At 35.9% G+C, this 18,743-nt stretch overlaps 2 protein-coding genes across 2 annotated transcripts in view; one reads left to right on the forward strand and one right to left on the reverse strand.

The window, feature by feature from the left end:
* The first annotated feature begins 285 nt into the window (after window positions 1–285).
* On the forward strand, window positions 286–14,879 carry scamp2 (secretory carrier membrane protein 2). Its single transcript, XM_079858679.1, has 9 exons — window positions 286–458; window positions 6,362–6,439; window positions 6,667–6,741; window positions 7,502–7,616; window positions 9,246–9,374; window positions 10,945–11,104; window positions 11,975–12,076; window positions 13,591–13,708; window positions 13,788–14,879. Exons 1-9 carry the CDS (start codon window positions 402–404, stop codon window positions 13,932–13,934), a joined length of 981 nt encoding a protein of 326 aa, XP_079714805.1. The 5' UTR covers window positions 286–401; the 3' UTR covers window positions 13,935–14,879.
* Window positions 14,880–15,117: 238 nt separating this feature from the next.
* Window positions 15,118–18,743, reverse strand: part of LOC307151682 (uncharacterized protein) — a gene marked incomplete at its 5' end in the record, with an annotated part of 3,706 nt that continues 80 nt past the window's right edge. Inside the window, 5 exons of the mRNA XM_079859797.1 lie at window positions 15,118–15,319; window positions 15,622–15,729; window positions 15,904–15,981; window positions 16,491–16,598; window positions 18,453–18,636. Coding sequence (XP_079715923.1) covers window positions 15,248–15,319; window positions 15,622–15,729; window positions 15,904–15,981; window positions 16,491–16,598; window positions 18,453–18,636 — 550 coding nt within the window. The 3' untranslated portion in view covers window positions 15,118–15,247. The remainder of the gene's footprint in view (window positions 15,320–15,621; window positions 15,730–15,903; window positions 15,982–16,490; window positions 16,599–18,452; window positions 18,637–18,743) is intronic.

Below are 18,743 nucleotides of genomic sequence, written 5' to 3' on the forward strand. Positions count from 1 at the left end.
AATGTTATACTTTGTGCACAATGTAACAGACTTTAAAGCTTTGGCATTATTGGAAGAAGAGATAGTACCCAAATAACATTTCAGGTCTTTGCAAAAAAAATTAACAAAAAGAGGTTTGACAGACAAAAATTTACACTTGTGTACAAAAAAACTTGGCTAGAAAAATAAACAGATTTATAAGAAAGTACTTGTCTTTTAGATTCTTGTCAGAGTTATAAAATCCAAATAAGACATCCAATAATCTTAATAATCATTAAAAAAAATGACGACGTCACAGTCAGATCTGCTGCGCATGCGCGTCACGCACTCACTACGGAAGTGCGGAGAGGAAACGGCAGAGTTCGCAGTGTTTCTCCGGTGCCGCTCAGTTTGGACTCTAAAGACGGATAAAGTCCCTCACAATGTCGGGATTTGACTCAAACCCGTTTGAAGCGACAGTCGACATCAATCCATTCCAGGTGAGAAGCGCTTCTGAGGGGTTTGAGCGGGTGTTTAGGGGAGTTTCGCAGGGTTTGGTTGATGATGAGGATGAGGAGGATGATGGGAGTTTTGGGTTGGGTTGAGTTGAGTTCGGTTCGGCCGTTGACGTGTCATGGTCTCTGATGCGGGTGTTAGTTTGTTAGTTTGTTAGTTGTCGCTGGGGAAGGGTGTGTATCCGCGCAGGTTTGATGACACGCTGAAGGCCAGAGCGCCACTCCTGTTAATGTCACAACACTGTAAAGCGCTGTAATAACATCATAACTGCCTGAATGTACCTCTGTGAGTCACACAGCGAGAGTGAGCCTCTGATCACCTGCTATTCTTCTCTTCATCAGCACTAATGCGCCACATAACCGAGCTGTAATGCGTCAGACAAAACTCAAGAGTCCTGATCAACACATGCAGATCTGTCATTATGCTTTCTGCACAACATGATTTGCATTATCAAGTGAAATAATGCATTTTGATCATTGAATGAAAACAACAAACGTGACTGATAATAATGCATTGTACAGTGCAAAAAAAGTCAGATCTCACAATGGTGTGTTTGATATCATGAGCTTTTTATCAATGGTAAGATTCTAGGTTATTCTAGTTTCTATGTGCAGTGTGAATATAGATTGCCTTTATACAATTTTTTTGCAGTTCAAATGCACAATTTTTAAATACAAAAAAAAAATATGGCATGCACTATAAGAAATAGACATTATACATGCTACATTTAATAATAATGATGCATTATATGCATTACATGCACTTAACAGGTCAGGATTTCAACAAGATATTTGACAAAAAACATGCCGTTTTAATCCACATTAACGTTTTGGGTTAAAATCTATGTAAATATGAATGTAAAATTAATATTTTAGTTGCATTTATTAACATTTTTGCATTTTTTTTTTTGCAGTTCATTTCAATAGTCTTGCTGTGTGACAAATGCACAATTATAAAAGTAAAAATATGTTGTGATCTCTCAATTAATTTGACATTAAGTGTAGTTTAAGTGTCACCTGCACACAGATTGCTTTAGTTTTACAGTGATATTCGGACAGTCTGTTTGTCATCTGGCATCTTTGTTGTGTTTTCATTGTCTGGAGTCTCATATAGTTTCCATCTGTGTCTTTAATGCAGAAGAATATTGAGTTATGCACAAAGCAAACATTCCTGCGCTCCACCTCCCCCTCGACGGGAAACACAGATCGCTCGTCTGCTGGAATACAATCAGAATAGAATCATAATCGAAGCATGCAGTGACTTTCTGCTGAGTTTGATGATCCATGAAAGTGTCCATTTTCACATTGTATGTCATGTTTCATAAGGTGCATCATATTACCTGTTGATTGTTATGGCCAGAAGAGAACAGCTGTAGAGAAATCTGGCAATTTTTATTTTTAATAGAATAGTGCAGTATTGATAAAAAAATTATGTATCCGTGCACATCATTGTTTTTGTGTTGAAATATAATTTTTAATCAGAATAACTTCCCCTCACTCTTGCAGAGACTTCTCTTCTCTGATGACGGCGGCGGGGCAACCTGTCACTCACATGAGATGATTGACCAGTGATGGACGTTTTTGTGCTTTTTCAGATTTTAGACCTTAATAATTGATTCCACTCATCGATTCCTGTGTGCGCATTTATAGTTTTAAACCGTTCAAGCGCAAGAAGACACGAAAGAGAAACTCAATTCGGCACGAGAATACTGAATTGAGTTCTCTTTCACATCTTCTTGAGCTTGAACTGAGAAATGCACACAAAATGAGGTCAAAATATCCTCGTAAACACAGTCGGTTAGGTGAACATAAACAGTTGAGAAAGAAAACTCGTGTGTAACAGTATATTAGATGAGTGCATCAGGTCTTTAAAGGGGACATATCATGCTAAATCCACTTTTTTAGCCCTTAAATGCATTTTGTTGTATATTTGGAGTGTTTAGAAGTACAGAAAAGTTGAAATTATTCTCTTCAGGTGCTTCGTTGATATCTTTATATTCTGTTTTGGCCTTATTTTTCAACCTGTTCCGATTTTTCTGTTATCTATGACGTTTTGTGAACTATTACGTCACAGTATTTGCAGCGGAACTGCCAAATAAGGACATTGACTTCCAGCCCAACACTTCGAGCAATCCGCCATTATTATTTCTCGCTGCAATTTTGTAGTCCAAGCTAAAAGATGCAGAAGTTACGAGAGGGTAAGTTAAAATGTTCGGTTGTTGGATGTAGTAACCCACACGCTTCATTACACCGTCTAATGTAGATGAACAGCTGCGCTTGTGACAGGGCGCATGTTTAACTGAAAGAACGAGCAGAGAGAGAGAGACCCGGTCGCGCGCACGCACTCTCTCTTCGGAGCCAGGCGAAAGTGTAAACAAGACTTCACCGTCTCCAAACTAGACGCTGTCTTGCTCTCTCTCCCTCGCACATATTAATCAAAATAAATCGACACGGTGGTAAAAGGTCGGAAGACCAAAGTTTCATGTGTAAATACAGTAACACACCATTGCGATACATCCATATGAAGACGTTGTTCTGCAGGTTCGTCGTCTTCATTTTCATCTCGCTCCGGCTCCGACTCTGGCTCGAACATGTAAGGCTGGCTGGACAAGTCTTCCGTTGTTGACGTTTTGTTAATAACGTGTGAATAAAACGTTTCTGTGCCGCTAGATAATCGTATCTCTGCTATCAAACTACAAAAATGGCCGAACGGGGTGGAGTTGAACCGAGTGTCACCTGGAGAGGGGGCGGGGTATGAAGTGTCTCAATTGTATTTAAAGAGACCGCACCAAAACGAGTTGCTCTCAGACACACATCAGAAAAGGGGTAGAAAAGGGGCCTGTGGAGCTATAATAATGAGGAATTCAGACCCAAGCATTGCAGTTCCGCTTTATATAGACTACAAATGTATGATTTATATGTAAAAAGGAACGATTTAAAAGCATGATATGTCTCCTTTAAGTGACAGTAGTACGGGTGTAACGATACTCTCATGTCACGATTTGATATATCATGATGCTGAACTCACGATACGATATTATTGCGATACTCCAATACTCCGATACATATGATTGGCTTGGACTTGGTGTTGGAAACCCAATGCACAGGACAATAGAGACTCCAGATTAACAATATTCATGATTCTGAAGCGGAAAATACAGAATTAGTTTTAGACTAATATGCTTGCGCTCTATCACTGACTAGATATATTTAAAATTATGTAGGACACTTTTACTGGTAACATCAGACATTTGGCATTTTCAGGACCCACAATATTCCCCCACTGCATTATTATTAGGGCTGTCAAACGATTAATCGCGATTAATCGCATCCAAAATAAAAGTTTATTTTTACATAATATATGTGTGTGTACGGTGTATAATTATTTTCTATATATAAATACACACACATGCATGTATATATTTAAGAAATATTTGCATGTATATACTGTGTATATATATTTATATTATATATAATTTATATTATATATAAATATTTTATATATAAATAACACATTTTTCTTAGATATATATGCATGTGTGTGTATTTATATATAGAAAATAATTATACTCCATACACACACATATATTATGTAAACACAAACTTTTATTTTGGATGCGATTAATCGCGATTAATCGTTTGACAGCCCTAATTATTATACATTATATTCAACATTATATATATAGTAGTTTAATGTAGTACTGAAACTAAAACTGACACTAAAACTACTGTGTTTTTCCTCACACAGTAACTTTTATTTTGGGTGAACTATCCACAATACATATTGTCACTATCCACGATACACATTGTTGCATTTTTGTATTGCGATATTTGTGATATATTGTTACACCCCTAGACAGTAGCCTAATAAACCTGCTCGTCCGTGTCATTACTGTTAGTCAAAGAACGTAGAGAAAAGTAAATCACTCACTGATCTTGACTGAGTAACTTTAATATGGATTAATATAAAAGCAAAAACATTAGTTTAACATTAGATATCAATTTCTGAACTTTGTTGAGTTGCATTTATTTGTGCTAATTTGCTAACATGTTCTCCTTGTATTTACTGACTGCATATACTTGTCTTTAATAATGTTTGAAATTTATATTAGTTAGTCTAGTTGGTTGTTCTGATTTCTGTTCATGGTTTTCAGCTGCAACTCAGAAACACAGAATATGTTTGATATCTAAATTTTTTGATATCTTTTTTTTCCATATTGGAATCAAAACTGGGAATTGGGAAGAACCGGAATCGGTAAAAACGATATAACACATGTAAACCACACTTGTCCTGTCAGGCGCTGGTCTGAGAGGAGCTTCTGTGGTGTTGATTCGGGTCGAGGCCTGTGGGAATGAGGACAGGTGTGTTTGTCAGGACAGACGGCAGAGACACGCTCAAAACCCACTTACTCCATATTTTTTGTAACTTTCTGAGGAATTTTTGCAGCTTAGATACTTTTATGGGGGTGGAAGTTTTATGTTCTGAAAGTTGATTTTATAAGTCAATGAATTCGAGCCTTTTAAGATCCTCCTGAGGACAAAGGAAGTTCTCCATGTCTATTGTGTTTCATGTGTCCCGCACTGGGTCAATATTTAAGTTGCTTAAGTTGTAAAGACTGGCTGATTAATGATTGCTGGGGATTCACATTAATAATCAGTGAACGAGAGTCTTCTAGATGAATCTACGGACACACAGATTTAGATGATGTTGTTCTCATCTGCCTATAGCACAGAATAACATGAGCAAACAACACTCCACTGAAGAATAGTATATTCCCCTCAGTGTATTGAAAAGCTCCCGTCCGATCCGTGTGTGTGTGTGTGTGTGTGGCTGCTGTGGTTTGCAGTCGTGAACTGATGGAGTGTATCAGTGAATTAGTGTAAGGAAGGATCAGAACTGATGTCAGGATTTTACTTCCTCATTGTGGCCACACAGATATCTGAAATATGATTGGATGAGTGTGACCTGTTCACCTCGCTGTGATGATGACGATGATGATGTCACTGTATTGTAATTGAGGCATGTGACTCAATAAAACTTGTGATGCACTCGCATCATGGTTTCAATTCAGTTTCAAAAGACGGCAAAACCAGCCGCTCCTTGAAGTCCTCGGTCAGGGATTTCTGAGCTGTGATTGGTTTACCAGTGTCTCAGGTCCTCCACCTCTGTAAACATGTTTACAACCCGTCTTAACACGTATTTGTTTAATGAGGCCTTTGCTACTTTGTAAGGACTATTAGTTTTGGATTGGATGCATTTACATTAATTTGACTTTTTTAAATTTTATTTTTATTTTATTTTATCCTTTTTTTTTTTTTTACAGCACTTTGGTTCACACTGTGGCTTTTAAGGTGCTTTATAAATAAATTTAGATTTGATTTGGATTCATTTGTTTTGGATCCATGAAATAATAATAATTAAAAAAAATGTATATTAATTATTAAATAATTGAATTAATGCCATTTAAACATTATCATATTATAATTATAATAATATTTATTATATAAATTATTATTGTGAAATTATATTATTCAGTTATTTAATATTTAATATAATATTTATTATTTTATATTTCATGTATACATATTTATACAAAACACACACACACACAATTGGTCACCAAGGCTGCATTTATTTAATGAAAAACACAGTAAAAACAGTAATATTGTGAAATATTATTTCAATTTAAAATAACTGTTTTCTATGTGAATATCTGTTAAACTGTAATTTATTCCTGTGATCAAAGCTGAATTTTCAGCATCATTACTCCAGTCTTCAGTGTCACATGATCCTTCAGAAATCACTCTAATATGATATGGTATAGTGAGTATTATAATAATTCATTATAATTATTGTCTAATAATAATACTGTGTCCATCTCTTCCAGGATCCGTCTGTCACTCAGGTGACGAACTCTTCAATCGATGGCATAGAAAGTTTCAGTCCGTTTCCTGATGGTAACTCGGTGAGTCTCACGAACATTATTCCACTGGGTGTGTAAGACGAGTGTCTTTATCAGAGTTGTGTAATTGTGCTCTGAACTCTAATGTAATAAAGCAATAAGCTGGATTTACTACGGTTAACAATGTGTGCATGTGTTCAAGCTCCAACAGCAATATGATACAAAACACCAATGCTTTACATTTTATTATTCATTATTAAAATCCCAATAATGATGGTTTTTGGTGTCAGGGAAGCACCATCCCGGCCTCCAGCGTCCCGTCTCAACCTGCGGTCCTGCAGCCGTCAATGGATCCCGGGCCAAAGGTCAGCGTCTCACACACACACACACACACACACACACACACACACACACACACACACACACACACACACGCACACTTTCTTGTACATCTATCTTTATGAGGACATTCATTGACACAATGCAATCTCTAGCCACTTACTCTAACCTTACCCATCCCAATTAAGTGCCTAACCCGACCCCTGACCCTAAACCGACCCTTAACCTAATCATAACCTTATCCCTAAAACCAAGTCTTGACCCTCAAAGAGGCATTTAAAGGGGTCTCAGAAAGTAAGGACCGGCCAAAATGTCCTCACTTTACTCTTTGTCCTCACTCCAATGATCTAAAACTCAAACTGGTCCTCACAAAGATAGTACACACACACACACACACACACACACACACACACACACACACACACACACACACACCACACCACACCACACACCACACACGTGTCTTCGAAGGCTGTAAGCGTTCCCTGTCTGTATTTTCTAAATGTTATAATTATTTGTTAACAAACAAGTATTCATTACTTCAATGAACTCATTGTTTCCGCATTACATTATTTCATTGTTTAAATTAATACATTTTTAGCTAACTGTGATTTGTATATGTGCATTTCTGAAATACATAACTTAGACAGTCACCTCTTATAGCAGATCACTCTAAATTGTAATGTGACTCATGCACTTTCTGTAAATCTGCTTTGAAATGATGTGTATTGTGAAAAGCGCTATACAAATAAAGGTGAATTGAACTGAACTGAATGGTGTGCGCAGGCCACGGCTGCAGCTGCGCAGATCAATCTGCTCAAACAGCAGGAGGAGCTGGAGAGGAAAGCAGCCGAGCTCGATCGACGAGAACAAGAGCTTCAGAGTCAAGGAGCGACTACAGGTAACACACACTTCTCTGATCCTGCAGTGTGTACACCACCATCATCCGCCATCGTGTTTGCATGAGGTGCAGGATCCCACAATGTGTGATGAATAAACTACTTGTAATTACAGCCACAGTGTTCATGCTCTTGAGACATAATTTAATCAGACTGCCACGAGTTAAGACATTTATATACAAAACTACACTAAGGTGTGAGAGAACTAAGTGTCATCTGGGCTCATGTTGCATGTTTAAAACATTTATTACTTCATGTTATGCTCTTATTAGTGTTATATTATATACTATTACAGTTTTTGTTAATGTTTTGAATTAGATTATATTTTTAGATTTTTCCAGTTTCATTTTAATTCTAAGGGTTTGGTCATTTTCTTGCGTTTTTCCCATTTTTTTATCTAAAAAAAAAATTTGTTTAAATATGTCTATATAAGTTTTAGTTGATTTAGTTTTAGTTATTGCAGTACTTCATCTTAAACTAAACAAAAATGAGAAATGTTGCCTTGGCTGAAATAAAATCAATATTGAGTTTTTATGGTAGCACTTTAAAAATAAGGTTTCATTAGTTAATAATGAACAATACTTATGCAGCATTTACTTAATGTTAATTTCAACATTTAATAATATATTTTTCAAAATCAAGTTTTTTTTGTTAACATGAATTAATGCACTGTGAACTATGAACCAACAATCTACAATTACTAACTAAAATCAATAATTTTTTTAAACAAATTTTATTACTCACCTATTTTATTTTAAGTAATGAAAATGTTTTTATGGTTTTATAGTTTTATTTGTTCTAGGGCTGTCAAATCGATTAATCGTGTGTGTGTATATACATACACGCATATATATATATATATATATATACTGTATGTATACAAACACACACACATATAATGAAAACATATATTATATAAACACAAACTTTTATAATGCAATTAATCATGATTAATCGATTTGACAGCACTAATTTGTTATTAATGAACTTATGACTTAAAGACTAACTTATGACTTAAAGACTAACTTATGACTTAAAGACTAACTTATGACTTAAATAACTTATGACTTAATGACTATGAACCAACAATGAAAAATTACTTTCTACAATCAATATATTTTTTTTTTAATACAAATTTTATTACTCACTGTTTGTTCATGTCAGTTAATAAATGAACTAATTTTAACTAATGGAACCTTTTGTAAAGTGTTACCTATTTTAATTAGTAATGAAAATGTTTGTATGGTTTTAGTTTTTTTGTAGTAGTGCTGTCAAATTGATATATATATATATATACACACACACACACACACACACACACACACAAACAAACATATATTATATAAACTCAAACTTTTATAATGCAATTAATCACAATTAATAGATTTGACAGCACTAATTTGTTACAAGTTATCAATGATATAACTCTGTCACTGATTACAAATTGCTACTTTTAAAAATAATAGTATGCAGTATTTAGTGCACAGTATGCTAGTATTTCCTTCTGAGTGTGTTTGCACACACATCTGAACTCACACAGTTGCATAAATCAACAGACGGGTCCATAGCGCCTTTATTTGTTGTGAGTGTTTGACTAGTTTTGTGTGATATGGGCGTCTGTTTCTCCTCAGGCAAACAGAACAACTGGCCTCCTCTCCCCAAATTCTTTCCCATCAAGCCTTGCTTCTACCAGGACTTCTCTGAGGAGATCCCGCAGGAGCATCAGAGACTCTGCAAGATGATGTATTACCTGTGGATGTGTGAGTTTAACAGCGTCAACATCAAGCTGTTCTAATGACACTAGATACTAACCCTGAACCGACGCCTAAACCTTAACTGAACCCCATAAACCTCAACTTAACCCCCTAAACCTTAACTTAACTCCCTAAACCTCAACTTGACCCCCTAAACCTCAGCTTGACCCCCTAAACCTCAGCTTAACCCCCTAAACCTCAACTTAACCCCCTAAACCTCGGCTTAACCCCTAAACCTTAACTTAACCCCCTAAACCTTAACTTAACCCCCTAAACCTCAACTTAACCCTCAACTTAACCCCCTAAACCTCAACTCAACCCCTTAAACCTTAACTTAACCCCCTCCACCTCAACTTAACCCCCTAAACCTCAACTCAACCCCTTAAACCTTAACTTAACCCCCTCCACCTCAACTTAACCCCCTAAACCTCAACTTAACCCTCAACTTAACCCCCTAAACCTTAACTTAACCCCCTAAACCTCAACTCAACCCCTTAAACCTTAACTTAACTCCCTCCACCTCAACTTAAGCCCTTAAACCTTAACTTAACCCCCTCCACCTCAACTTAACCCCCTAAATCTTAACTTAACCCCCTAAACCTCAACTTAACCCTCAACTTAACCCCCTAAACCTCAACTCAACCCCTTAAACCTTAACTTAACCCCCTCCACCTCAACTTAACCCTCTAAATCTTAACTCAACCCCTTAAACCTTAACTTAACCCCCTCCACCTCAACTTAACCCCCTAAATCTTAACTTAATCCCCTCCACCTCAAATTAACCCCCTAAACCTTAACTTAACCCCCTAAACCTCAACTTAACCCTCAACTTAACCCCCTAAACCTCAACTCAACCCCTTAAACCTTAACTTAACCCCCTCCACCTCAACTTAACCCTCAACTTAACCCCCTAAACCTCAACTTAACCCCCTAAACCTTAACTTAACCCCCTAAACCCACTGTTTTCACTGTTATACAGTAGGGTGGCGCTATTACACATCGTCTGAAAGAGTACTGAAGCTCCTGATCAAAACACAGGCGAAGAACAAGCAGAAACAAGTGATTTCTAATGCATGTTGTAGTCTTCGACAAAAACACGATTGTCTCAGCTTTTTGTTCATAATGTTGCTTTTTTATGAAACTCACCCACATTAAAGTGTTGATGATAAAAGAATGCATGAATCTAGAGTAAAACAGGGTTTTTTGTTTAAAAGCAGAGACTCTGTTCATTCTTTTGATAAATCGCATGTTCAGATATCCATACAACAAAATATTCTGGGGGCAATGTGAAAATGATCAAAAATGCTGGCGGTGGCTGGACACTTTTGTTATATATATATATATATATATATATAAGGTTTTTTTTTTTTTTTTTTTTTTTTTTTTTTTTTTAAGGAAGGAAGTAAATGCGTTTCAAACTCGCTGTAATACATGTAACTTCTGTATTGTGAAGGGAAACTGGACTTCCAGTGTTGAGTTTTAGGACTGGATGAATTTGATCTATCAGATTGAGCTGAGCTCGTGTCAGGCATTGCTCTTGTTTGATGTGTGTGTGTGTGTGTGTGTGTCCGTGCAGGGCAGTGTGTGACGCTGTTTCTGAACGTCCTGGCCTGTCTGGCGTATTTCACCACTGAACCAAAAGCAGGCGTTGACTTCGGCCTCTCCATCCTCTGGTTCATCTTGTTCTCCCCGTGCTCCTTCCTCTGCTGGTACAGGCCCGTCTATAAAGCCTTCCGGTGAGTCTCTCCTTTAATATACACTCATGTGTTCAAATGACTGACACAACCTGGGGCCGGATTCACCAAATATTCGTAAAAAATGTTTCTTAAAGGAATAGTTCACTTCAAAATGAAAATTCTGTCATCATTTACTCACCCTCAAGTTTTCTTCAAACCTGTATGAGTTTCTTTCTTCTGCTGAACACAAAGGAAGAGGACTTCCATAGTAGGAAAAAAAAATCCTGCTTTGATTACCGACATTCTTCAAAATATCTTCTTTTGTGTTCAGCAGAAGAAAGAAACTCATACAGGTTTGAAACAACTTGAGGACGAGTAAATGATGACAGAATTTTCATTTTAATGTGAACTATCCCTTTAACTGCTGTTTTCTTCTTCTTTTCTAACTTAAGAATAAAGATAAGAATTTTGTGTATTCCCAAAAACCTGTAATAAATTGAGTCCTTTTTTGCAGCTTATTGCGCTTAAACAGTCAAACACACACAACATAATGTCAAAATGCTGGTCTTGGTGAGTCTTCACTTAAACACAGTCAGTTTTGTTTTAAGTGAACGTAAACCGCTGAGAAAGAAAACGCATGTGTAACAGTATAATGGATCAGTGCGTCAGCTCTTAAAGTGACAGTGACCTAATAAACCTGCTGCCAAATTATGAGATAATATTAAAAATATCTATATGGAAGTTTTTCCCCATGTTATCAATGTCAAAATTGAGGCCAGTGAAAATGCTGAGTTTCTAGTAACTTCGGAAAACCAGTCAGCTGTTTGGTGAGGATTTTGGTGAATCCGGCCCCGGATGATGTGATGCCTATGGGATTTTGTCAGCACATTTCTGTCACTTTGATAATTCATATATTTATTTCTCTTTCAGGTCTGACAGCTCCTTCAATTTCTTCTTCTTCTTCTTCATTTTCTTCGGTCAGATCGTGGTGTCTGTGATTCAGAGCGTGGGCATTCCCGATTGGGGCAACAGGTATGAGTAAGCGCATTTCTTCACAGCTTCATTCTGGACTACAGTAATTCACTAGTAGTTGTTGTTTCACTATTGCGAGTGTTAAAGGAATATTTGAGCGCAGAAGTGAGGCTCACCGCCTGTGAGCTGCACCGTTTGTCTGTTCTCCTCTGTGACAGATGTCTCTCTCACACTCAGCTCTCTCTTCTTCTCTTTGACCAGTGTCTCTTCCTCAACTAACGGTTTTCTGCTGCTGGACTTCCTTTAAAACTCTTGCTTCCTATCTGAAGTATGTCCTCTTGCTCTTGAAACTTCTTGCTTTATCCTTTCCTCTTAAAGCAGCGCGTTTGCCCTGAAATAAAAGTGCTTGATTTCTCAGTACTCAGTAGAATAATGTTAAAATGAGACTCTCTTCATTCTGATTGGTCAGTTGCAGCATTCTGAGATTTAAATATTTTTGAATAATGAGGCTAAACTGTATAATTGGTTATATAGGGGATTTCCTGCATATCTGTGCTAGTTTGATTTTATAAACTAGAAATTCCATTTAGTTTAGTTTTCATAAATATTCATAAATACTGCTGAAATCTGTATTTCATGTGCATGTAATGTGAAAAATGGACATGTGGCAATTGTAGGATATAGCTAGAAATATATAACATTTGTTTTAGAATCGTTTTCTTTCTCAATTTTTATATAGTTAGAATTTAATTAATATATATGTATGATGATGTATATGAATGTAATAAAATGTATACATAGGTATTTAATAGAATACAATTAGAGATAAAAAAAATATATATATACAATACACGATATAAATTATATATATAAATATATATATAAATTAAATATATATATATAAAAATTATATATATATATATATATATATATATATATATATATATATATATATATAAATTATATATTATATATATAAATATAATTTTTAGATTTATTTGTTTGATATATGTATTAATTTAAGAATATAATTCAATTACAAACAATTTTATATATTCTATTTTAATATTTTATTTACGTTTTTAGAATTCAGATCATTCTAAATAAAACAAATAGTATATATTGTAAAAATGAGAAATATTTAACATGTTTTAGAATAGTTTTCTTTTTAATTTATATTTATTTAGAATTTATTTAATAAATATGTATATATGTGTAAATGAAATTAATAAAATGTATATATACATATTTTATATAATACATTTAGTATTTTTTATATATATATATGTGTGTGTGTGTGTGTGTGTATATATATAACATTTATTATTAATTTGTTTAATATGTGCATTAATTTTATAGAATATTATTCAATATCAAACCATTGTTTTTATTTATTTATTTTTTAATTCCATTCATTCTAAACAAAACAAATAGTGTATATTGCATGCAAAAAAAAAAATGTATCTACTCACAATAGAAAATCTGAAATATTCTTTTGTATGGACATATTTGTAGTAGCAAAGCATCATTTAGCCGGATCAACATTGTTTACTCGCTGTTGTTCTTGCTTCCAGCGGCTGGATCACTGCCATACAGGCGATGACTGCTAATAGAGCGGTCGGCATCATTATGATGGTGGTGGCGGCCTTCTTCACGGCCAGTGCCGCGCTCTCCGTCTTTTTACTGAAAATGGTGAGTAAGTAGCTCAGAGGTTTTGAGTGGAAATCTGCGGCTCTTTGGTTTGGCTTGATGTGTCGTTGGTGTTTTCCAGGTTCATTCCAACTACCGTCGCACTGGTGCCAGTTTCCAGAAGGCCCAGCAGGAGTTCTCCCAGGGCGTCCTCACGAACCGCAATTTCCAGAGCGCAGCCGCCACCGCCGCCACCAGTGCCGCCCAGAGCTCGTTTCAGAGGAACTAGAGCCAGGAGTCACGCATCACTTCCTGCTCATCCAGAACCCAAAGCCCAGCCACGCTCACAAACGTTGCCCTCGATCACCTGCTTTGGTTCTGCATCTTCATTTGGTCCCAGTTTGGTCTTTAGACTGCAGAGGCACTACTTTTATGTGGGTTTTTTTTTTTTTTTTTTTTGAAGGTATGAAGTTTAAATGTTCATCAGTGAGTTTGTATATTTGTATGTATGCAGAAAATTTCCTGTATCCTTTTTGACCTCGGTTATGCTGTATATAAAGTAATTTAATGTTTCCCCTGTCATCCGGAGTGATACAGGAGCGATCAGTGTCCTTAAATTACAATAAAAAAAAAAGATCATGAAAGGAACTCAAACCCTTCTCATAGCAATGACGAAGAGAGTTACATGCATGTGAGGGTTTATGCAATTCTGCTATAGTTCTACTGAAGACTTCAAAAGCATCATTCCTAAAATATAATTCTGCATTCTTTATTAGTGCCAAAGAATAATGACATGCACCCAGAATTCCATGGAAGCATTAGAATCATGACCTTGGAATCTTGACGGACACGGAGAACATTGCTATTATTGTCTTAATCGTAAGACTGAAGGTGATGTAGGTTTGTTGAACGCTGCATAAATGTTTGATAACCATTGTTCATGTGTACAGGCTTTTTAGGCTACTGATTGTAAACGGTCAAATCAAAATAGTTTTACTAGTACTGTTAAATTTTACATGGTTGATTTTTTTTTTTAGCATCGGAAAGTCCTAGCTTTTGAAACAAATGTGTAAAAGGGTTTGCAGTAAAATGGTCCTGAAATGCATGTTAACAACTCAAAATAATGCCAGATAATATTAGCAGAAAGGGTTATATAATTTTGTCAGATGAGATGAGATTTTTTTTCAACAGTGTATGGAAGTTTTTTGAGCAAATAAATTTTTTCTGATTAACAAATTTTGTCTGAGTCATTTGTTTATGGTATCAAGCAAAAATGAATAATCGGTCTATATCGTTTGCATTTTGAGCAGAATTCCTGGTGTGAACATGGATATTAAAGGATTAGTTCACCCCAAAATGAAAATTTCCTAATTACTCACCCCAATGCCATCCAAGATATCCATGTTTTTCTTTCCTCAGTGGGAGAGAAATTATGTTTTTTGAGGAAAACAATTCTTTTTTTTTTATTTCTTTTTTTAAATTTTTGGTATGCTTGGTTTACCTCAGTTGGGTTAACATTTGCTTTACTTTTGTAAGCCCATTCTGTGGAAATAAACCCCTAAATGTTTGCAGTAGCCTGCTGCCTCCCTGCTCTTTCTTCCTTTACTGGTCACATCTATCACAATGTGCCGGTGTGTGGATGCTCGTGTCGACCACAGGCTTGACCTCACTCAACTGAGACAGAGAGAGAGAGAAATCAACATATACATACATATACACACACACACACACACACACACACACAGCAGGATTATTATAGTTAAACAACAACCCCATAAAATCATAAGCATCAACTGAAATAAAATAAAACAAACTATTCCATTTCAGCTGTGGTTGCCAACATTTCTAATTTACACTTAAGTTAGTGACTTGATATACAGAAATAACTCAAAACTGAGCGGCCCAAATTAGTTCAATTTCATGCAATATTAAACATGCTAATAAAGCAAACATTGCATAACCATATCCCGTCAGACCTTTTCTTGGTGGATCTCGTAACTCTTCTGGTCAATCCTCTGCTGGACTATCCGGCTCGCCACAGGTTCCAGAGGCCAGAAGGACCTGAGCGCTTTGGAGGACAAAACCTGTGGAAATTAAAAATGAATGAATAAATAAATGAATAAATTCCGACATTCTTCAAAATATCTTCTTTTGTGTTCAGCAGAAGAAAGAAACTCATACAGGTTTGGAACAACATGAGGGCAAGTAAATGATGACAGGAAAATACATTCTTGTTTAAATATTAATTGATCACACACCTCGACTTTCTTCAGTTTGTGTTGAGTGTGTGCCGGTGTTTGGATGCTTGTGTTGACCACAGGTTTGACCTTACTCAACTGAGACAGAGAGAGAGAGACAGAAAATCAACATATATATACACACACACACACTAGAAATGAACACAAAAACCCTGCCTAGTGTCTACAACACTGACGGTGGACTTGCGGTCAGGAGTAGAGCGGCTGCGGACGAATGTGCTTTATTTTTTGAGCGCTGCTGACATATTCTTTCACACACACCATAGACGCACGTGCACACACAATATGACATCACACTCTGCGCATATGTTATACAACATAATTTAACATATACATAGTCCTAACACTTTTTAAATAGCCCACTTAGTGTTTATTACAAATAAATTACTAAATGCTTAAAATGAATAAAAGTAAATTAACAAAAATTTGCGTTATATATTTAAACTCGTGAACGCCCCTCCAGCGCCCCCCGTTGAGAACCACTATACTAAAATAACTCAAACTGAGCGGCCCAAATTAGTTAAATTTCACGTAATATATTAAACATGCTAATATAGCAAACATTACATAACCATATCCCGTCAGACCTTTTCTAGGTGGATCTCGTAACTCTTCTGGTCAATTCTCTGCTGGACTATCCGGCTCGCTACAGGTTCCAGAGGCCAGAAGGACCTGAGCGCTTTGGAGGACAAAACCTGCAGAAATTAAAAATAGATAAATGAATAAATAAATAAATATATAAATTAATAAATAAAATGTGATAATAGGTATGGAATGCCAAACCTGACTTAATAATAAATAAATAAATTGAATTAAAGTACATAAATAAATATGCAAAGAAATGAAAAAAAAAATAAAAATAAATAAATGACTATACTTTTATTTAATTATTTATGTATAATTATATTTTTTCCCACATTTTTTTTTTTCATTTATTTATTTATTTCCACTTTTATTTATTTTCACATTTATTCATATATGTATTTGTCTACATTTATTTATTTATACATGTATTGCTCTGTATGTTAATGAGGGGGCGTGTTTTACCTCAGACATAGTAATCGAGCTCAGAGTGGCAGTGCTGAAGCTTTGAGGCCACAGTGACACCTCGTGGTGTGAGTGACCAAACAATATGCAAGGGGTTTGTGGACATGACTTTACAGGTCATGCAGAGAATAAATGACTTAGAGATGGGCAATATGGCCAAAATCTTATATCACGGTTTAAGTCCTTTAATATCACCCTAACTGTATATAGGTTTACCATACACAGGCCTACTCTTTATTCCGGATATGGCCGTAAAACATCAGCAGGTCGGGATTTCTAAAATGACTTGTAAGTTAAGTAATCATGTTTATTCTAATGCCTGATCTGTGATCAGTGATTTCTGATTTACAATTATTAAAGTTCAGACAGATTATCTTTCTCTCAAAATTGTTCAATACTATTTATGCTATTTATTCTGATCTTTAGAGCAGCATGACGGTCAATGAGTGGTTTGAGTAACAATTTGCTCCTTCTGTAATACAAAAATGTGTTGGAGATTTAATATAGTGGTAGCCGTTTTATAAATAAACGATTTATAATGTTAATCGTGTTGTTGGTGTTGTTGTTTTTTTGCACATTTTTGTTAATTAAAATACACCGTCAAAACGGTTCAATGTATTATTGTTTCAGCAAAAATAATGGTTTATTAATTATAAATTAATAAGGCGTAATATGTCAATCATTCCTTTGATTGTGAGGCCACGCCCCTCCCTCAGGTCAGGTCGTCGCTGGGTCTCGATGCAGCTCCGAAGACGAACGTTTTTCTGATGCAGGTAACGTTAGATTATAAGATAAAAACGCATCTGTGTGTGTGTGTGTGTGTGCATATGATTAATTGAGTTAGAAAATGTCTTTATTTAAGCTCCATCAGATGAGTCGTGTTACATCTAAGTATTTTGCTGTTTATGGTGAGGTACTATTTATTTTTGCGGAAGGATGCCATTTGATGATTTAAGTAAAAACAAGTAACATTTTGATACGTATTTTTGCCTTTAAGTCGCCATGGTATCGCAGTGAAGTGCAGTTTTTGTGTGCCTTGTAATCTTGAATCAGAATAAGCTCCTCTTGCAGCATCTCTACTCTTCTCTGGTGATGAAGGCGGGGCAACCTGTCACTCACATGAGATCAGCCAATAGCACAACCAGCCAATCAATTTCCTATGCACAAAATTAAGCCCCGCCCCAGATTCTTTCTTGTTCGAGAAGCCGTTGTGTTGACAAATCAGTTCCTAAAATGAAATCGGGTTGTTTTTTTATCTCAATAACTTAAGTCTTAAATGCTTTTTTTGTTGTAAACACCTCTTTCAAAAAAAAGCTCTCTCAAGTACTGGGGAGCTAAACCTGAAAATTTGAAATAATCATTTCAAACCCACATGACATGCTTTTTTTCACAGGCACAAAATGTGTGCTATTGTGTTTCACAGAAGGGTTGGAAACATGACGAAGGAGAGTAAATGAAGACGAAATTAGCTCCGCCTTTTAAAATGTGAATTAGGATCAAACCTGTTTGTTGGTCACTCCTTGTGGATGGCGTGAGATGTTGTCTCTCATTTGCTTGACCTTTTCCCAGTTGTCTTCCCAGAGTTCCCTCCTGTAGTCAAATTTGTGCTCCCGGATTTTCTGGTAGATCCTCTCGATATCACGAGCCAGTTGTAGAAGCTCCTCTTTCTTTTTCAGTGTGTTCACACTGTAAACCCAGATATATAACATTATCATAACATAAAATAAATAATATGCCTCTACAGCGGCAAAAGCTGATGTGTGCTTCTTTTACCAATATATTTAACAATATCT

The sequence above is a fragment of the Squalius cephalus genome (genome assembly GCF_949319135.1).
Source record: "Squalius cephalus genome assembly, chromosome: 23".
NCBI lineage: Eukaryota > Metazoa > Chordata > Actinopteri > Cypriniformes > Leuciscidae > Squalius > Squalius cephalus.